Source organism: Grampus griseus (assembly GCF_964374135.1).
Source record: "Grampus griseus genome assembly, chromosome: 10".
In the NCBI taxonomy this organism is placed as follows: Eukaryota; Metazoa; Chordata; class Mammalia; order Artiodactyla; family Delphinidae; genus Grampus; species Grampus griseus.
In genome coordinates this window covers 83,183,648-83,205,749 of record NC_139004.1, presented here as the reverse complement: position 1 = coordinate 83,205,749, position 22,102 = coordinate 83,183,648, and the positions used below count along the sequence as shown (strand labels likewise).

Below are 22,102 nucleotides of genomic sequence, written 5' to 3'. Positions count from 1 at the left end.
CATGCAACCAGGAATCACCCAGAAAGAGGAATCAAACCTCAATTTATCTGTTTCTAAAGCTGTGCATGTGAATATAGCATTCTCTGGCTATGAATCTTGGGTGAAGTATCCCTTCTTGAAAAATACGATCTTCATCCAACCAACTGAATGAATGGAAGGCCATTCCCTTCTTTGAAAAGGACAGAGAGTTGGACTATTCAGTTAAAGTAAATGGAGGAGGGAGGTCTTGTTTTCTAGGAAAGTGTTTGAGAATACCTAAGCAGTAAAACTTAGGATTTTGTTCTCAGAGAGCATCTGATTTGAGAGCGCATGAGAAAGAGAAATGTTATTATCTAGTACATATCACAGTGACTGTGTGTGTCCATAAAAATAAAACAGTATCATCATGTAAATGCAGGACCCTGCTTTGCAAGAACTGGAGAGCAATTTCCTAATACAGCAAAAGCTGGTTGAAGCTGCAAAGAAACTTGCCAACGAGCCAGATCTTTGTAAAACTGTGAAGAAAAAACGAAAGCAAGATTACACGGATGCAGTGAAAAAGCTTCAGGAGATCGAAAATGCAATAAATGAATACCGAATTAGATGTGGAAAGAAACCCAGCCAGAAAGCATCAGTTATCTTACCAGGTTAGTAATTAGTAAGGTTTTTTAGAGTCACATAAGTCAATCCTCTTGATGGAATGTACCATTTCCAGACCAGTTCCTTTGGTAAGAGACAAAAGAAAGAACAGGATTAATTATGAGTTTCTTAGGATAAAAATGGTTTGGAATTTCAGTCTTACAAGTACGTTAACTTGGTTTTTAGTGACCTTCTTACTATTGTAATACTATACTATTGCATTGCTTTAATTTTCAGCTTTCATAGCAATGTTGGTTCCTAATAGGACGGATTCACCTTTAACTGGCCTGATGTCACTGCAAGAAATACATTTGAAAACACAGGATATTAAGAGAGCTGGGCCCTACCTAGTAGTTTCTCAAAGGTTTTTAATGCAGCAGACCATACATTTTCTTAAGGACCTATCCAACATATATGGATAGAAAAGAGCTCTTACAGTTATTATCATTTATGGAGGCTATTTAAAGATATGGGCATATGTTCATGTTATATTATGGAAGGCAGAAGGCAGAATACAAAATTGTAACCATAACATGGTCCTGACATTGTATAATTATATACACACAAAGACTAATTGGGAAAGAGTTCAGAATATTAATAGCTGTAGAATTTCATGTCACTTAATTTTCTTCCTAATTATCTTCCATATTTTCAAAATTCTCAACATTATATATCTAAAACTTTAATATTCAGGAAAAAAGTAAACTGAAAAACATCTCATTTAGGTCGATTTCAAGTCCAATTGGCCTTCCATATTTATTAGCACGACTTTTAGCCTTGATCACTGGTTGAAATACGATTCTATTTCTTTGATTCCAAGACTTTTTTTTTTTTCCCATTTAAACATCTGTGAAATTGTTATAATTCTTATACTAGATGGAGTGTTACAGTTATGATCGGCAGTGCTTTTTTCTTTTTTTACTGGGACATCAAGTAATGATACATCTTAGATTTGACAAAATATGGTAATCAGGTTTAAAGTGTACTCAGCTTCAGAGCATATGATTTGCAAAGCAGAGATACGGCTTTTAGGAAAGTGAATGCACAGACATCAACACACAAGTGTGTGTCAACTACAGCTGGGGAATTTAGGATGGCTTTGACCCTGAATGTGAAATCCAGTTGGCCTAGTCACTGGCCACCTCTGGACCTACAGAGACGGATGATTAGCCGTGCACTTGACTTCCATAGCCATTTGTTGTGGCCCGTTCATCCCCAGCTGTGGAAGATTCAAATGTTATCCTTTTCAGTAACTGACATTTGGGCAGCGCTGGTGCCAATGGTTGAGCATATATCGGGTGGATTTTTTTAAAGCCTGCCTGACAGCTGACTCTACTGGCATTTCGCCTTCAAGCTCTACTGTGTGTCCAATTAAGAGACAGTCCTCCTGGCTCTGATAGAGATTAACATTTGAGACTGGATGTGGAGATTCACTTCATAATGGCTTTGAAGCTTACACTGAGGTGTCGTGTTTGCCTGTAACTTTGCCCATCGTTGACGCTGAGTATGGAATGACTTGCCAGAGTACATCAACATCTGAGATATCGCTTTTTGCTAAACCCATTTTGTAACATTTGATGGGCACCAGTAGTAATCAGATCATTATGGGCATTTTCAACCACCAGAGTTCTTTCACCAGCATGCTGTGTTTAGGGAACCAAAGTAGTAAGTATAGCTAACATTTATTGAGCATTTGTCCTGTGCCAGGAGCTGGGCTAAGGGCTTTACATCTATTACGTCATTTAATGTTCACCAAAGCACTAAACACTAGGTACTATTCTTATCCTTATTGTAGAGATGAGCCAAATGATGCTTGGAGAGATTAAGTAATTTGCCCTGGGTCTCACAGCCAGTAAGTGACAAAACCAGGATGTGAACCCAGGTCTGTCTATTTCAGTAGTTCTCACTCAGGGGCAGTTTCACGCCCCAGGGAGCATTTGGCAATGTCTGCAGACGTGTTTGATTGTCAAAACTGAGGGTGGGGTGGTGCCGGCATCCAGTGGTGGAGGCTGGAGATCCTACAGTACAAAGGGCAGCACCCACCCTCCTCCACCACCACCACCCCACCCCCCGCAACAAAGAATCATCCAGTCCAAAATGTCAGTAGTGCCACCCACTGTTAAGAAACCCTGGTCTGATTGAGAAGCTTATGCAGCGCAAGTGACCACCACACTCTATCAAGAAAAAGCCCTTCTCTTCAGGGGAGGGCTCAAAAAAATAAATGATCCTAACAGTATAGTAGATTCTCAAAGGACTGTTCTCAAACTCTGTTCCACTTTAATAAATAATCCAATGTAATATTTGTACAGTATATAAGATGTTTATACCTTCAGTAGTCAATGAGTTCATTCTTACAATAGTTAACTTCCTAATGCACTGCAATTAGTTGTGTTTATCTAAATAAAAATAAGATGCACTCCATTGCAAAGGGTTTTATTGAACTATTAAGGGTGTGCAAATGTACCATTGTACTAAAGGCAGTTTATTTTATTCACAGAAGACATAATCCCATCAGAAGGTAGCTCCTTGTCTGACACTACCACCTATGATGATTGTAAGTAGCTCCCCCTTTTCAGTTTAAAATGTTATATATTCTGAAATATTAAGAATATTTTTGAGTTAAGTAAAGTCTGTTTATTATTCTTCTGGGAAAAGTAGATAGCTAACTTACATTTATGCAGAATGGCTGGGAACGGGGGATTAGGATTAACGTCTACACAGGTTAGCTCAGCATTAAATACAGTACCGTACAAATCACATGACTTCAGGGAATCAGAGTACCATAACTGGAGTGAATAGGTATCTTGATAAGGATTTGTAAGGCTCTGTAGGATTTTTTTTTTAACGTTTGAAGTAACTATAGAGAAGTTGTGTAAGTAATACAGAGTCCTTCACCCAGCTTTGTCTACTGGTGACATTTTATATAGATAGTGTCCAATACCAAAACCAGGAAATTAGTGTTGTGTAGGGTACACTACACTACCAGGAAATAATGAAGAGTTTATCACTGTCTACTTATTCCAGTTAAGTTGGAGTTTATTTTTCTTAGGAAGAAACACACATTTTAGAAATTGGGTTACCTGTCATTATGTTGGTTTCCTAGAGGTAGACTGTATCTATTGTAATGACCTGTGGTCAACATATTTCATGATGGAATGGATTTCATTTCAAGTGATAGAGTATTTCCTTGTAATCCATTCCTTGTGCTTAAGCAGAGGAGCTCGCTATCTATTTGATGTGATTTAAAGAATTTGGGGGAACCACTAACCCCTACTGCTTTATCTTCCCCCAAATGGAATCGTTCATGAAAGTCTGCCATTTCAGAATTCTTCCTTTGAGCTGAGGTTTGATCATGTTTGCCATTCTTCTTTGGAAATACAAATACCAGTGGGAGACACAACAATTCCCTAGTGACTCACCATAAATCAGATTCATCACTTTTAATGATAGGATGAGCCTTTGGTCAGCCGAGGAGGCCTAAGAACATTAAAAGTAAAGCTGAACAGGGCTTCCTTGGTGTCTCAGTGGTTAAGAATCCGCCTGCTAATGCAGGGGACACGGGTTCGAGCCCTGGTCCGGGAAGATCCCACATGCCACGGAGCAACTGAGCCTGTGTGCCACAACTACTGAGCCGGTGCACCTAGAGACTGTGCTCTGCAACAAGAGAAACCACTGCAATGAGAAGCTCGTGCACTGCAATGAAGAGTAGCTCGCTGCAACTAGAGAAAGCCTGAATGCGGCAATGAAGACCGAACACAGCGAAAAATAAAAAAATAAATAAATAAGACAAATTTACAAGTAAAGCTGAACAAAACTCATCCAGGCCCACTTTACAGACCAGCTTCCTCTTGGCCCCTTACACACTGAGGTTTTTCTGTAATATAATTCTAGAAAAGTATAGTATAGTATCACCCATTCCACCTGAGAGATTTATTTGCTCAGCATGCCACCTATTGAGTTGGCATAAGTTGGGTCAGGCCCCACAAGAACATTCAGTAATTTTTTTTCTATTGTATAAAATATAAAAATTAATTTCCTGAAACGTAGGTACTTTTAAAAATATCATCTTTGGAAGACCACTTTGCTCACCAGACAAATCTTCCACTTTCTTTTTTGGGAGGTTTTGGCATGGTATTTGTTTACTTTTTTATTTATCTACTTATTCTTTCATTCAATTTACTTATTATAGCCAGTGACACCTGTACTCTTGCTGGGCAGCGATCAAGTTCAGTACCTCATTCTCCAAGAATTCTTCCTCCCAAGTCTCTCGGGATTGAGAGAATCCATTTCAGAAAGTCGTCCATGAATGAACAGTTTGTGGATACCAGACAGTCCAGGTAAGAAGTCACATTATCAGTGAGGTGAATGCCTTGCCACTATGAGATCTTTTCTCCAAAATAGTCAACCCATTTTTGCGTTATCCTTTTTATTCTTTCAGAAAGTGTTATCTTGTAAAACCAAAGCATACAAACTAACCCACTTATTTATTGTTGGTAGCAAGTGGAAGTGTTTTTAAAGAGATCTTTTGAAAAGTATTTGGTGTTTCCTTGATTTTAAAGTCTACTTGATTTATATTAAATTATAGGAACATTGATTATAATCTGAATTTGGGTATAGTGTCCAAAGTTCTGTTTCATCACCCACCGTTTCAGGAAACTGTCATTAAATACCACTCTTCCAAACCAAGTGAGAGAACTGACTTCTGAACTTTCAAAGGAAAATGGGACTTCAGTACATTTTTAGTCTGTAAAGTAGATTAATACAACTTCTCAAGTGTCTCAAGTAAATATTATCAGGGCAATAACAACAGGGCAATAACTTTTTAAAAGATGACAGACCAATCAATGGTTTCCAGAATTTGGCTGCAGGGATCAATACTAGTTTTATTTATTTTTCTTTCTACATAGGGCTCAAGATAGGATTACCAACTTTTTACTTTGCCTAATCAGAATGTTCAAACAAACAGCACTACGATTTCATGAAAAAAAAAAAATGACCTTTACATATCCAAAATACAGTCATCGTTGTAATAATAATAATAACAATAATTTGAAGTTAACATTTATTGAGCACTTACTATGTGCCAGACACTGCTTGAAGTGTTTTAATATGTATTAATAAATTTAATCCTCACAACAATCCTGACTGTATTACTACCATCCTTACCAATTATAGATAAGTACACCAAGGACGAGAAAGCATGAATCACTTGTTGGGTTTGTCAACTAGTAAATGTCAGAATTGGGATTTGAACCTAGGTAGCCTGACTCCAAAGCCTGTGATGTGATTTTAGCCAATATTATATTGCATCTCAGGGAAGATGGAAATTAGTCTCAAAATAAAGGAAGATTATTTAGATTAAATAATTTTTCTCTTATGAAAAGAAAACCCACATTTTGTTATATTTCTAATTTGTCAAAGACCAGTGAAAACTTTCATCTCATATTGGCCCAAGTTTTTAGATTAGCATCTAAAAACTGTTGCCTTAAACAAAAGAGATCCAGGTGTCTAGAGCTGTGCTGTCCAATTTAATTAAAAGTAAATAAAATTTAGGGCTTCCCTGGTGGCGCAGTGGTTGAGAGTCCGCCTGCCGATGCAGGGGACACGGGTTCGTGCCCCGTTCCGGGAAGATCCCACATGCCGCGGAGCGGCTGGGCCCGTGAGCCATGGCTGCTGAGCCTGCGCATCCGGAGCCTGTGCTCCGCAACGGGAGAGGCCACAACAGTGAGAGGCCCGCGTACCGCCAAAAAAAAAAAAAAAAAAAAAAGTAAATAAAATTTAAAATTCGGTTCCTCAGTCCTACCAGCCACATTTCAAGTCCTAATAGGCACATGTGGCTGATGGCTGATATTGGGTACCACAGATATAGCACATTTCCATAATTGAAGAAAGTCCTATCAGATAACACTGGACAAGTGTGTTTATTATATTAGGGAAAACAAAGCTATTTCAGCAAGAGGAGTTATAACTGGGAAAATCATTATCTTAAAAATTATTATGCCTTCATCCCCAAGAGCTTAAGATGGGTTTGCTCTTTGATCCAGCAATTTCGCTTTTAGGAATTTTTCTCCTTGAATTAACTACAGGATGCTTTGTTTAAACTAGCATTGTTTATACTAGTAACAAATGAAAACAGCCCAAATGCTCAACTAGTGGATTGTTTAATTATGGTCAGTCTTTACACTGGAATACTATAAACTCATTAAAATAACAGTGTAGGTGAATATTAAGTGACATAAAATGTTAAATGAAATTTTTTTAAGTGGGTTTTGAAAGAGAGTATACAGTAAGATCTCATTTTTTGTTGTTAAAAGTATAAATGCTTTTTTTAAATTGAAGTATAGTTGTATTACAATGTGTTAGTTTCAGGCATACAGGAAAGTGATTCAGTTATACATACGTGTGTGTGTGTGTGTGTGTGTGTGTGTGTGTATTCTTTTTCAGATTCTTTTCCCTTATAGGTTATTACAAAATATGGGGTATAGTTTCCTGTGCTATACAGTAGGTCCTTGTTGGTTATTTATTTTATATATAATAGTGTGTGTGTGTTAATCCCAATAAAAGTATAAATGCTTATAAGTATATATGCTTAGTAAAAATATCTGAAAATGTTTAGTGTTCTGACTTATCTGAGGCACCAGATTATGGACATTTAAATGTTTATCTGTATTTTTAAACTTTTTTGCAATGAACTTGACATGCTTTTGTAACAAGTGAGGTATAATCAAAGTCATTTTTAATTAAAAAATTAGCTTCAAATTGTGTTCTCACTGTGCTGGAAAGTGGACAAAGTGATTTAAGGATGCTGTGAATGACAGTCCACTACCCAAATTCATGCTGCAGAGTATTTTTGTATGGTCCATGAGCTAAGCATGGTTTTAGATTTTTGAATACTGGAACAGAAATCAAAAGCAGTAATATTTTGTGACATAAAAACTGTATGAAATTTTAATTTACGTGTCCACGGTCAAATTTGATTGGCACGCAGTCACCTCCATTCACATACATATTGTCTACACTGGTCTCTTACTTCAAGGGCAGAGTTGAGTCATTGCGACAGAGATCATCTGGCCCACAAAGCCAAGAATATTTGCTGTGAGGCTCTTTACAGAGAAAGGATTTCCTGCTCTCGTTGCTTCCAATCTATTTTATTCAATACACCCTTTTTTAAAAGTCTTTTAGTTTTTTCCTTCATATTTATGACTCAGAATCACATCACTTGTGCTTCCCCTAAGACTCATCTGTGATGCACCAGGATACTAAGCCACAAAGACAGTTTTCCCAGTTATCTCTTTATGTTCCCATTCCTTCAGTTTCCAGTAAGTTTCCTTCCTTTTTTTTTTAATTGAAGTATAGTTGATTTACAATGTTGTGTTAGTTTCGCGTGTACAGCAAAGTGATTCAGTTATACCTAGATGTAATTTTTTCAGATTCTGTTGCCTTATAGGTTATTACAAAATATTGAGTGTAGGGCTTCCCTGGTGGCGCAGTGGTTGAGAGTCTGCCTGCCGTTGGAGGGGACACAGGTTCGTGCCCCGGTCCGGGAGGATCCCACATGCCGCGGAGCGGCTGGGCCCGTAAGCCATGCCCGTTGAGCCTGCGCGTCCGGAGCCTGTGCTCTGCAACGGGAGAGGCCACAACAGTGAGAGGCCCACATACCGCAAAAAAAATATTGAGTATAGTTCCCTGTGCTATACAGTAGGTTCTTGTTGGTTAGCTATTTTATTTTTAATTCTATTTTATTATTTTTTTTGGAATGTTATTTATCTTTTTATACAGCAGGCTCTTTTTATTTTGTTTTATATTGGAGAAATTTGATTTACAATGTTGTATTAGTTTCAGGTGTACAGCAAAGTGATTCAGTTATACATATACATATATCTCTTGCTTTTCAGATGCTTTTCCCCTATAGGTTATTACAGAATATTGGGTAGAGCTCCCTGTGCTCGACAGTAGGTCCTTGTTGATGATCTATTTTATATATAGTCATGTGTATTGTTAATCCCAAGCTTCTAATTTATCCCTCCCCGCTCCAATAAGTTTCTAATCAGCTTATAACAAGCTTGCCAGAAATGTTAGGCGGCTCCTCATTTCCTGAATTCTTTTTTTTTTTTTTTTTACCGTCACAGAGAAATGCTGTCGACGCACAGCAGTCCTTACAGAACTCTGGAGAGGCGGCCCCAGGGAGGGCGAAGCGTGCCCACCACACCTGTTCTCACCCGGAACGCTTACAGCAGCAGCCACTTGCAGTAAGAGGGCTTCATTCCAGTCGCTTTCTCTCTGTTGACTTTTGCTTTAAGGTTTTGTTTTACTTCACTGTGGTTTGTTTGTTTTTTAATTTGGCTATGTTGGGTCTTCATTGCTGTGCGCGGTTTTTCTCTAGTTACAGCGAGCAGGGGCTACCCTTCGTTACGGTGCGCGGGCTTCTCATTGCGGTGGCTTCTCTTGTTGTGGAGCACGGGCTCTAGGCGCGCGGGCTCAGTAGTTGTGGCTCACGGGCTCTAGAGCACAGGCTCAGTAGTTGTGGCGCACGGGCTTAGTTGCTCCACGGCATGTGGGATCTTCCCGGACCAGGGCTCGAACCCGTGTGCCCTGCATTGGCAGGCGGATTCTTAACCACTGCGCCACCAGGGAAGTCCCTTCACTGTGTTTTTAATCACTTTCTGCAGTGGGACTTTATTTTATGGCTCTACACTTTCTATGCACTTAACAGATCAAATATGTGAGCCAAGAAAATGTGCTTGAAAATGTACATGGTTTGGGTAGATACTGGATTTTTTGTGCCTTAATTTTTCCAGCTGGACATTACCATTTGTTATTCAATGGTGAGGATGAAGATAATGACAGTAGCAACATTTTGAAGTGTTTACCGAAGGCGGTGCTATTTTATATGCACTATATTATTTAGTCCCCGCAACAAGTCTGACTGGAGTTACTAGATACTGTTTTTTTCCTCATTTTACAGAGGAGGGAGGGAGATTAGTTAAATATCTTGTCCACATTCATACGGCTGGGAAATGATGGGGCCGTAACTCAACCCAGATGCCTCCAATGTCAAAGCCAGACTCTGTTCCCCAACAAATGCTGTGTTCGCCCTAGTCTATGTATCCTGCTATCCTGTTGGAAGAAAGAACCCTCCAAAGACATGTGGGATTTTTCTTAGGCTTTGATGTAGGTTATACAGCATCAGTTTATCTTCCCTATTGTCAAGGAAGGATGTGGATTGCCCAATTGACAGAATTGATTTCTTTTCTCATTTTGACCATGTGAACCCAGTGGTTTCTGTTGTGTGTTCAGCTTTGGAAACCTTAAAAATCCTAGTGCAGTTCAGGAGCTATTAAATCGTTCGACGTGGTGTCCTTTTCCCTTCCCTCGGTCCTCCTTTCCCTGTTTGTCTTTTACAAGTTTGCTTCCTCCTCTTTCAGACCCGAATCTTCATCTCAGCACTGCCGCCAGCGGAGTGGAAGCCTTGAGTCCCAGTCTCATCTGCTCTCTGAGATGGACCACGATAAGCCATTTCTCTCCCTCTCCAAATCCCAAAGAAGCAGCAGCACAGAAATCCTGGATGACGGGTCTTCCTATACCAGCCAGTCGAGCACAGAGTATTACTGCGTGACACCCGTGGCCGGACCCTGTTACACCACCCAAACTCTGGACACTCGCTCCAGGGGTCGGAGAAGGTCCAAGAAACAGAACGTTTCCACTTCAAATTCAGGAAGCATGCCCAACCTAGCACAAAAGGATAGTCTGAAGAATGGCGTCTACTCAAAGAGTCAGGAGCAGCCTTCTTCCAGTTACTACACTGCCGGGTACACGCCATATGCAGAGTGTGATTTGTATTACAGTGGTGGCTACGTCTACGAGAACGACACTGAAGGACAGTACAGTGTCAATCCTTCCTACCGGTCCTCCGCCCACTATGGATATGACCACCCAAGGGACTACAGCAGGTCGTTTCATGAAGACGAGGTCGACCAGGTGCCCCATAACCCGTATGCAACTCTCCGGCTGCCGAGGAAGGCTGCTGCCAAGTCAGAGCACATCACCAAAAACATCCACAAGGCCTTAGTGGCAGAGCACCTGCGTGGCTGGTACCAGCGGGCCTCTGGGCAAAAGGAGCAGGGCCACAGCACACAGACTAGCTTTGATTCGGACAGGGGATCGCAGAGAAGCCTGGGCTTTGCCGGGCTACAGGTACCCTGTTCTCCAAGCAGCCGAGCGTCTTCCTACTCTTCAGGTAAGAATACTGCAGAGGCACTTGATATCCAGATTTCATTTACCTCATGTTCCCCACCTACTCCAAACCAACTCCCCTCAAGGGTCACGAGACCAGGACCCAAGGTCAGGAGAGTGGTAGCCATTGGGTAGAGCCACAGATTCAAGTCCAACAAACATTTATTGAGCACCTACTCTCTGTGCTGCCCTGGGTTAGGGGCTTTCATACATTTTTATCTTTTCTAGGTCTTCCGTTGACAATCACATCTCTTTAAAGTGTTCCGGGCTTTGGGATGAACAGATACACACTACTATATATAAAAGAGATATCCAACAAGGACCTACTGTATAGCACAGGGAACTATACTCAATATTTTGTAATAAACCTATAAGGGAAAAGAATCTGAAAATGGGGCTTCGCTGGTGGCGCCGTGGTTGAGAGTCCACCTGCCGATGCAGGGGACACGGGTTCGTGCCCCGGTCTGGGAGGATCCCACATGCCGCGGAGCGGCTGGGCCCGTGAGCCATGGCCGCTGAGCCTGTGCGTCCGGGGCCTGTGCTCTGCAACGGGAGAGGCCACAGCAGTGAGAGGCCTGCGTACCGCAAAAAAAAAAAAAAAAAAAAAAAGAATCTGAAAATGAACATTTTACATATATATACATATATATATACACATACACACAGACATACCTATATATATATATGTATACGTAAACTGAATCACTGTGCTGTACACCTGAAACTAACAGAACATTGTAAATCAACTATACTTCAATATTATACATCTTTCCCTGTTCACAACTAGGAATTGGATTATCTAAAGGCTGTTCATTCCAAATGCTCAGGTCTCTGTGTAAGGCTTCTAATGAGTCTGATAGGAGGTGGCATTTACTAACCACTGTTCCTGGCAGTGTTCTAAGTACTTTGCAGGTCTTAATTCAGTAATCATATGTATTCCACTTTATGGTTGATTTAAGGGACTTTCAAAGATAATTTGGATTAGAGGTGTTCTCTTCACGTGTTGTCTTTGGTCCCTAACTCCACTACTGTTCCTGGAGGATTTACTGCGTACCTCCAGCTGTGCTAGGCATACTTTAAGGAGAGAAATGGGGGCCTAAATGGAGAGTCTGCCCGGGGTTTCATTTATTCAGCAAACAAGCAGGCGTAGATACTGAGCATCCAGTTTCAAGCCAGTTCCTGGCCTGGATGAATTCACAGTCTACTTAGCAGCCAGAGGAATATATGAAAATTAAGCAACATTAAAACTCTAAGAAATGGTTGAATTCTCAAACCACGTGAAAAACCGAGGTCATGAGTCTTGCCCCCTCTTTCAAGCACGACACCTTAGTGAGACATAGCTCAGGGATCCCTGAATCATTGTGTGATCTTCGGTGAAAAGTATTCCTTTAAAAGTTTCCTAATGTTGTTGACAAGAGGCATCTCCATGGAGATTTCTGTTTGGGTTCTAGTGTTCTCGTATTTGTCCAGGACTTTGGACTTCTGCTTTGGACTTCCCATTTATTACCACATCTAACATATGAAAAGCCTCCTGTAGTTATTTCTTATCTGTGGCTCTGATTAGAGAATGCCTTTCTTCCCCCTCAAGTTCTGGGTGTTGCATGAGAAACGTGCAGAAACCAAAGGAAGAGGGCTGGGGTGCATGTGGATGGTCATCAGGGCACAGCACTGGGGTGATGCCTCTTTAAACAGCGAGGCCAGGGAGAAGCAGGTGTAACTCAGAAACTTCAACATTCCTGGCCGGTGGCTCAGGACTGGGGCAAAGGTGAGAAGGGAGATAACACTTCCAGGACCCAGTGTGAGAGTGTGAACCTTGCTGATACCAGCAGGATTTGGCCCCATAGGCCAAAAGGCATCACATTTTAAGGAATAAGACGGATGGAATCAGTGCTCCCAGAATTCCCTTTTGGAATTTTCCTCATTCCTGTCTACAGTTTATAGCTACAGAAATGTTTTATAACAGGCACGCATCATTCTCATAGAGAGATAAGTTTCCGATTATTTGCCGGTTAGTCAGGGGTTTTGTAATCTCTTCCAGCCACCTAAAGGCTCTCTGGGTGATTCAGTTTTACTAGTAAGGACAGTCACCATTTATTGGCAACTTAACCCTGTGCCACCCGACCTGCTCAGCGCTTTATGTGTACTCTCCCACTTAATGTATGCAGCAGTTCTACATAACGAGTGCTGTTGTTATGTGTATTATTATTATTCTACTCTTGCAGCTGAGGCAGTTCTGACTCAGAGCGTTTAAATGACCCTGCCCGAGCTCCCAAGCTAGTTAAGTGGCAGAGTAGGAATTCGGTCACAGCTCAGACATCCTAACCACCACGCCTCTGAGTTATGAAACCTTCCTGGAAGCTTAAAGTGGGAATGTTACATCTTTGAGTCAAAGCCTTGTGGCATGCAGGACCACAGATGAGTTTTGAAATGTGTTTGTCTCACACTGTCACATGTGCTTTGTGGGTGTGAGAGAGAAGAGGAAGAGGTTGGCCTCCAGGAGCAGGAAATGGAAAGAGCTGGAAGAGGCTCCAGGAACAGTGTGGGGTTTTTGAGTCGTGGATGACTGGCCTGGCGTTATGCAGCCCAGGCATGGGGCAGGACTGGTTTTAGAGACAGGACAGCAAACGCCCAGCGATGAGGCATTCACTGGGTTTTGCTCCCAAATGATGCCCATGTCTATTTTTTTTTTAACCATTAAAAAAAAATTTTTTTTAGTTGAAGTATAATTGATTTACAATGTTGTGTTAGTTTCAGGTATAAAGCAAAGTGATTCAGTTATACATGCCTATATATATTTACTTTTACATGTATATGTGTGTATCTATATATTCAGATGCTTTTCCCATAGATGTTATTACAAAATATTGAGTAGAGTTCCCTGTGCTGTACAGTAGGTCCTTGTTGTTTATCTATTTTATATACAGTAGTGTGTATCTGTTAACTCCGAAATCCCTAATTTATCCTCCGCACACCTTTCCCCTTGGTAACCAGGTTTGTTTTCGAAGTCTGTGAGTCTGTTTCTGTTTTGTAAATAAGTTCATTTGTATCACTTTTTAGATTCCACATAGAAGTGATATCATATGATATTTGTCTTTCTCTGTCTGACTGACTTCACTTAGTATGGTAATCTCTAGGTCCATCCATGTTGCTGCAAATGGCATTATTTCATTCCTTTTTGTGTATACCCTTGTCTTGTTACAGATTAGTCCCGCAGAAGAACTAAATCTCTTCTTCCTGAAATCTTTCCTATACTAGTTTCCCTCCCTACCCCACCCCCAAAACTTCTTTTTAAAAGGCAAAAATGTGCCTTGACGCTGCTAGTGACCCGATATTGCCTTTGGCTGGGGAACGGGCAAGTCTCAACAAGGCAACGTATGGAATGCTTTTCCTCTAAAGGTCTCCAAAAACTCAAACTTGTCATCTTACCTTTACAATTGAGCCTATGAAGCTGTCCAGCCACCATAGCCTGACTGGGACACTGGGAAGATTCTTTCAATATATGAGATTTTTTTTTCTGGCTTGTCTTTTGGGTTATTTTTTTATAGTATGTCTTTCAATTAACTTTATTCACATTTATAACAATAATGTTATCATTTATTGCTAGGCACAGTGCTAAATATTTGCACAAATTAGGTTATTTAATCCTGGTATCATCCCTATACAGAATATATTTATATTATTATCTCCACTTTACAGACAAAGAAACTAAGGCTTACAGAGCATAAGCTATTTGCCCAATGTCACACGGCCAGTAAGTAACCAAATTGGAATAGGAACTCTGTTGGTTCCCAACATTGGCTTGTAAGCTCTACTCTGCACACAGCTGATTAATGTACATCTAAATGGCCTAAACAATTCTCACTTTGAACAGTCCCACTAAATTTGTCTTTTTTCATTTTTCTTTCTAGTGTCTTCTACAAATGCTTCCGGGAACTGGAGGACCCAGCTAACTATAGGGCTATCTGAATACGAGACCCCGGCACATTCTTCCTACACCAGCTGCTATGGCAACGTCTATAATCCTTTGCCCTCTCCAGGCAGGTGAGAAAGGCATGCGTAAAACTTTCAGTACCCTGTTCCTGGTCTAAAGAATTCAGGAATCCAGTTTTATTTTATGAACGCTAAGTAATCTAGCTCAAGGGTTGGCAAATTATAGTCTAAAACCGGCTGCCACCTATGTTTATAAATAAATTTTTATTGGAAAACAGCCATGCTCATTCATTTACATGTTACCTATGGCTGTTTTTGTACTATGAGGGCAGAGTGGAGTAGTTGCAACAGAGATCTTATGGCCGACGAAGCCAAAAATATCTGGCCCTTTAAGAAAAAGCTCACTGGTGCTCAATCTAGCTCATTCAAATCTGACCGTCTTCTTAGAGTCCCGTACATTAAATTTTGTGTCTGAAGGGTTCTTTTTAATTGCTATACTTGAAACTGTACTATTGATATACCCAGTTAAGACTTTTCTGGAACCTTGCAGGAAAAATATCTCTATCCCAGAAAAAGCTGTTCATACCAAGATTCCTCATAGACAGTTGGTGGGCTTGATTTCAAACATTTGCTGCCTTTTTGTGTCTAACCCTATGTTCATTAAGAAGCAACAGACGCAGCCAGCTGTCCTGTGTGTCTGTCATAGTAGTTCTTTGTAAACATTTAGAGGAAATAGACAAGGTCACTTTGTTAAAATGTGACTATTAAAAAGATTGCAAACTCTGGTTTTTCAATTCTTTGCATACATGGGAGGAGTTAAACTTGAAGCGGTCATTTTTCTCCATCACCTTCTCACAGAATATAATCTGTACCCCTGGTGCCAAGAAGTAAAGCATTTTCTGTTTCTTTTTGTTTTTGTTTAAGAAAATTTAATTTTGCTTTCTTTAAGTCAGATTGCGTCAGGCATAGGAGGCTTATTACATAGACAATAACTTTTAAAGGTGAATACTGGTGAATTTGAGGTTAGTTTCTTACTAAAGCACTGAATGTTTTAAGCAAATTGGAGATAATTCAACCCCAAAAGCTTGTTTTTCTTTTCCATATTTAGCAAAAGTTTTTCTTGGCTTGAAATATTAGGCCAATTGTCTCAACTCAACAAAGGGCATGCTCAAAATAGAATTTTAATGAAAATATACTTCAGAGGACGTCAGATAGCTTGGACTTCTGTAAATAATGCTTGCAAATGAGTTAAGAGCAGGAAGACTTTGGCCCAAAATTTGAGCTGAACTTTTTCAATTCAGTTCTAATCATTTTGTATAATACATTTGCAAATAATTTTCCTGTTTGTATACTTTCACTTTTGTTTTTGTTGACTGAGTTAGAAATGATATAAAACAGACCATTCAGGGCATAAGACGGTTCTCATATCCTTAACACCACTTTCATAGGACTCAGGAAGTGTTCAACATTTTTAGAGACAATCTGTTTTTACAAAGTCTGTCCCTCTATTACAGCCAGGCCAACATGGCTTGATAGCAGAGTCAGAAGGGGCATGATATACAGGAAATTAGAAACTATTTAAAGACCCCTATTGTGTATGTGTACGTGTGCACATAATATGAGCGCACTGTAGAAAATGTGTTCCCATTTTTTTTTACAAAACTCTTTAAACCTTATTTTATGCAACCAATATGATATTCCACTCAATAAATATGCCGTACTTTATTAACAGTTCCCCATAGTTTGATTTTAAATGGCTTTTAAATTTTCTTTCTTTTTTTATTGTAAATAAAATACAATACTTTGTGCAAAATATTTGTCTGAATTCTAGATTATTTCCTTAGGACACATTCCAATAAGTTGGTTTAATGGATTAAATTGAAAAGCATATTTTTTAAGCTCCTGCTTACTAGAAAGATTTGCCAACGTACCCTCCTATCCCAGAGAATTATGGGAATGCTTATTTCTACCCATTTGTCCGTTTCGGATTTTATTTTTATCATGTACAGTCTGATCAATTTAACTTGACCTATTAATAAGGCAAGTATAACAATACTCCATAAAGCTTTAGAAATTTGTTCTAAAACTGCGTGTTATTTTTTATGAAAATGTAATTATTAAACTAAGAGAAAAATTGGGTTTCAAGATAAAGATAAAAAACTTTAGATCTGCCCTTAAATTGAAGATTTGAAATGCTTAGCCGTAGATCAGTATGTTTTTAAAAATGAAGTGCATGTTATTTAGAGATTCTTACCTCGGAGTGTCCAGGTCTTAATATTACAGAAAGCTACAAATTTATACCAATAAAATTTTTTTCCTTGTATGATGTAGTATAACTGTTAGCAGCATAAACTTTCTAAAATTAGAAATGTTGAAGTCTCTTCTGCTACCTCGTATGTAATATAGTCAAATTCCTGGCTCTGCTGCTGCAAACTGTGTTTTCAAATAACTTTTTTTCTTTTACTTCCTGTTTTCCATTTCCTATCCTCTTCCTTATTGAACACTCCTTGTTACTAGGCAGAACCAAGGGCTTCTGTCTCGGAGAATGGTTGTGTCTCCAGAAATGAGATCAGTTTTCAATTCTCTTTTAAGTGTAGCCAGCTGTAGTAAGTACAGTCCCTCGGATCGGTGTGTCGCTTCTTGCCTAGCAGCAGCTTTGCTTGTTCTGACTGATGTGTGAAGTTACAGAAATCTGCTTTTGTTTTTATATTAGAAAAAAACACTAAATATCTGGTTTTGCGTAGTGTTTACTTCCAAAGCTCTTTTCCGGAGGACTTTTTATTCACCTGTACTAAAAGACATTGGAGTTTAAAATAAAAAGAAAGCTACTAACTATCTAACCTATTCTAACCTACTATTACAGGAATGAGGTTTTGCTTATTGGAGTGGTCTGTATAACACGATGCCTTCTTTTGGATGTACTTTCCAAATGGGCCTGTGATTGTTTTATGTGATGCTGTTTCCAGTTTACACTTGACCCATATACCCTAAGGATGTAAAATATGTCCCAAGGTACCCTCGCCTCCCTTTAAGTATATTCCTTTGTTTCAAAGAAAAACATCTAGTATATTTCCCTTAAGTTGAAGACTGCTTAACGTCTAGCTGTCAAAAACACTTCAAAAGTCAAAAATACAACTCTCACACAAACCTAAAATGAGCATATGTCGAAGATTTAGTTAACTCATTCATGAGAGAACTAACAGAATGCTAAAGCTGGTTCCCAGATAATTCAAGAGACTGAATCCCACACACTGAAAGGGAGAGTACTGAGATGAGACTACTCAATTCAATACAAAACCAGTTAATATCCTACAGGGCAATAAAACTATGACCGTAATCTTTCTACTAGACAGAAGTTGTTTGTATTTCTTCCAAACAAAAACCCCCAAGTTAACATGTAACTTAACACAGTCTGGGTCCTCATCCATGGTAAATGTAACTTAGACAAAAGTCTATCTCTCAGGAGAAGTAAATACTCCTTGCATGGGCCTGTTAGACCATGTTCCAGTATGACCTTGAAAAAACACACAGCCATCCCTTGCCTTTATTTCCAAGTTTTGGATACTTTTCTTAACGGTGTTTTCTACTAACTTCTTTGAGTGTAGTAATCTTTGTACCCTGGGAACAAAAATGACAACAAGTTGTAAATTTTCTGGTTTCCTTTTATAGACCATACACAGAGACCGGTCAACTGGACAATACAGAGGGAAACCTGCTGGAAGACAGCCTGGAGAATAGTGAGCAGAGGCTCTTTTGGCACGAAGACTCAAAGCCTGGAACATTAGTCTGAACTGCAGTTGAGCCTCTTGACCGAGCACTGCATTCTCACACTAGTGTGCCTTGCAAAATGTGTTCGTCTTCCCAGAAGGCTGTTGGCTATAGAAACCTAAAGGCATCCAAGGTGGAAGAGAGGACTCCCGTGACCCCGGAAGTGAATCACACACTAAGCCACACAAAACCCCTGAACAACAACCCACCTTTCCAAGTCTAGGTGCTAACCTAACAGCAAGGTCAAGACCACATGTGAACCATTGCCAAGGAGGACTCAGCCTTTACCAAGAGCAAGCACTTTTTAAGAGAACAAAAGTTGTTGAAGGCAGACCTCAAAACTGTGAAAAGTGCGTTCAGGGTCTCCAACCGGAAAGAAGGACAGGGGAAATTTCAGAGCACAATTCAGAATGATGAGAGAAGGGAAGCCAGAAGCTCGTCACTGCTCACCATCGGAAAGTTTGAATTCGTGAGCTGGTGAAGAATTACATACTATGTCTACCCGGACATGAACAATTTAGACAGTATTAGAAAATTACTTGAAGAGAAGCTGGATGTTTCATGAATTCCTGAATGAGTGTAAGTGTTTTTAGGCTATTATCAAGAGTGATGGTTTTCATAAGCACCATAAAATGGGTTCTGGAAAGACTTATGGCTGTAGCATCCTGTAATATAACTTCATGGTAGCAGATTGGGGAAAAATGAAGCAGCCCACCACGTAACTGACAAACTCTGCTTGGAGAATTTTCTAAGGTACACTATCATTGAGTTCCTTTTTTCTTTCTACTCCAATGGCATGATGAGCTATTGTTCAGGCTGGTAACTCTCCAACGCAGCTGTCATTGCAATGGCAGACTTGATATGGAAAGTTTTTATAACCAAGAGTTTGAAAAAGTATTTTAGGGTGATACAGCAAGAACCCAACACAATATAAAGAAAAAAAACCACGAACACCACATCATTTTAGATGAATTGCGTGCCTTAAAATTGTGAACATTTGAAGAGTAAGCATATTGTCTGGATTCCCCAGGTAGTTCTAAGTCACCAAGTGACAAAAGCAAAATTAGTCATTAAAAACAAAAACGAAAACCTTCCAAGCTGCCGTAAATTTAATTATGAGGCTAAAACTACCTCATACTTCCTTGGAAGAAATAATTCGCTATGGTATATCGTTGGATGTTTTGGGTTAGTTTGTTGTTTTTTTTTTTAACAAATATTTCCATATTCTAAATGGATCTTCTTTTTTCATCTTTACTCTGCTTCAGAATTCCATAAAAGGTGCTCCTTCCCCCTCTTTTATACAGTTTTCTTGTTCATATTGTGAATAGAGAAGTTTCTGAACAACTTTTGGGGAACATTTTCTATCTATATTCCAAAGCATGTAATATATACATAAAGTTGATTTGTTAAACTGGTCCTTAGTCATTTGTATCATTGAAAATGAAGTTTGGGGGAAAATAATTTGGAAAACAAAAAGACATGCAAAAAAATAACTTATTCCTTTTTGCGTATTTGTATAGCCTTCTAGAAACAGATATATCCTTTTGCATATTCTTTTACTGTTCTGACTTTTTTAGACCTATTATTTTTTTTCATAGGTCAATAAATGAAAGGTGTGCTACTGAAAATGTTTATGTATCCTTCCTTCCATTTATGTCCAGGGTTCATACAAACCAGCTGAAGGTACTCTACTTCAAGTAACCAGGTTGGACAAGATTGTAGATTTTTAGTTATGGTATTGCCATATTTTATTGATTCCAAGATGCCCACTTTTTCATACTTACATCCCTGAAATCAGGATGCATCTTTTGATTGCTGACGTGTTATAGTTGAATTGGCAGTGTTTTCGGGTTTTTTTTCTTAGTGAGACATAACGTAACGCTGTGTCTTAGAATAAAATTGTCTTAGAATTGGTGAAATACGGTAGTTTATTACCTCATGGAGGATAACCAATGTAGGCTTCCTAATCTTACTAACGTTGTTTATTTGTAACAAGTCATTCATTCTAGTTTTTCAGACTGGCAAACAGGTCTTTTAAATTCAAGGATATATTTCATCTGACATCTTTTAATCCCAGACAGCGGGGAGAGGTGAGTGGGAAGTGAAATATAGGGAGATTAGTATTTCTGTGCAAGTACCTTACGTGGAAATAACCTTTTCCTGTTCAAGAAATGGTATGCTCAGAATTGCAGGTGTACCTTGAAAAAAACAGACAAAACTTGGCTCCCAAATGGAAAAAGAAGGTATAGAAATGGAAGCACAGTGGGGCTGCTAAATGATTTTCCCCTCACCTTTTTTGGAAAACATTTCTCAACCACATTATTGATATGCTTATTAATGACTATAAAGTGACAGAGATAAATTTTTTAACATGTCAAATTGATGTTTTTATTACAAAATATCATATACTCATTTTAATTTTGTATTACAAAATATCATATACTCATTTTAATTTCAAACATGAAGAAAATATACAACATAAAAACATAGTTGTGCCCTATAAGCCTAACATTACCAGATAAATTGTTAATTTATTGTATAACAGTTCAGATTTTTTCCTATGCCTATAGTAATTTTTTAAAAAACAGCATCATATTACAAGTACAGTTTTACAACTTATTTTCTCACCAAAACCTCTTGGGCCTCACCCTTTGTCATGGCATGACCATGCAGTGTATATTGATCTACCTCATAAAGATGTATGTTTTACAAGGTGGATTGAAAAAATTGCCTCACCTTCCTGGATGTTTAATTTTTTTTCTATATTTGAGAAAATTATTCAAGATTCTTCCTTGTATTCATAAAAGCTTAATGTTAAGCACTAAAGATTCCAGAATTGTTTTGAACTATTAAAGACTGTTCTTAGGAACAAAGCTTCAAACACCAGTCTTTAAGAGCTTTCAGAATTAGAATAACGACCTTCTTTGGTAGTGTAGAAAAGTTTTGATGTTTTTTCTAAACTGTCAGTGGAGAAAATCCTGTTTTTAAAAATTTCAGTCATTGTGGGCCTATATTCTGTAAAGTGAAATAAAGTGAATTACTAAGGGAAAAAAATTTAGAGAATATCTATTACTAGAGAGATGAAATAAGAGATACAAAAGTATACATTCGTATTTATTATTAGATTCATCAGACATAAAACTACTCTGTCACGTTTCAATCCAAGTTTTTAAACACTGACTTAAAATTTCTGTTCTTAGCTTGTCCCAAGTTCTAGTAACAGAGTTTCTAGATTACCCCTTGAGTAACACTGATCTGGAGTTCTATCAAAGGAAGTCCTACCTCCACACTTACTAATAAGGCAAGTCAGGCTTCCCTGGTGGTGCAGTGGTTAAGAATCCGCCTACCAATGTGGGGGACACCGGTTCGAGCCCTGGTCCGGGAAGATCCTACATGCCGAGGAGCAACTAAGCCCATGTGCCACAACTGCTGAGCCTGTGCTCTAGAACCCACGAGCCACAACTACTGAGCCCGCACGCCACAACTACGGAAGCCCGCGCACCTAGAGCCCGCTCTCCACAACAAGAGAAGCCACCGCAATGAGGAGCCCACA

General features: G+C 39.1%; 1 protein-coding gene across 3 annotated transcripts in view; it reads left to right on the top strand.

Annotated features, from left to right (window-relative positions):
* Positions 1 to 20,248, top strand: part of FRMD4B (FERM domain containing 4B) — a 234,114-nt gene extending 213,866 nt beyond the window's left edge. For 2 of the 3 annotated variants that reach the window (XM_082664658.1, XM_082664660.1), the window contains exons 17-24: positions 398 to 626; positions 3,116 to 3,172; positions 4,808 to 4,955; positions 8,748 to 8,867; positions 10,044 to 10,855; positions 14,760 to 14,892; positions 17,299 to 17,387; positions 18,451 to 20,248. In XM_082664658.1, coding sequence (XP_082520784.1) covers positions 398 to 626; positions 3,116 to 3,172; positions 4,808 to 4,955; positions 8,748 to 8,867; positions 10,044 to 10,855; positions 14,760 to 14,892; positions 17,299 to 17,387; positions 18,451 to 18,566 — 1,704 coding nt within the window. In that variant the 3' untranslated portion in view covers positions 18,567 to 20,248. The remainder of the gene's footprint in view (positions 1 to 397; positions 627 to 3,115; positions 3,173 to 4,807; positions 4,956 to 8,747; positions 8,868 to 10,043; positions 10,856 to 14,759; positions 14,893 to 17,298; positions 17,388 to 18,450) is intronic. The other variant, XM_082664659.1, reaches the window with a different exon arrangement.
* Positions 20,249 to 22,102: the final 1,854 nt, after the last annotated feature.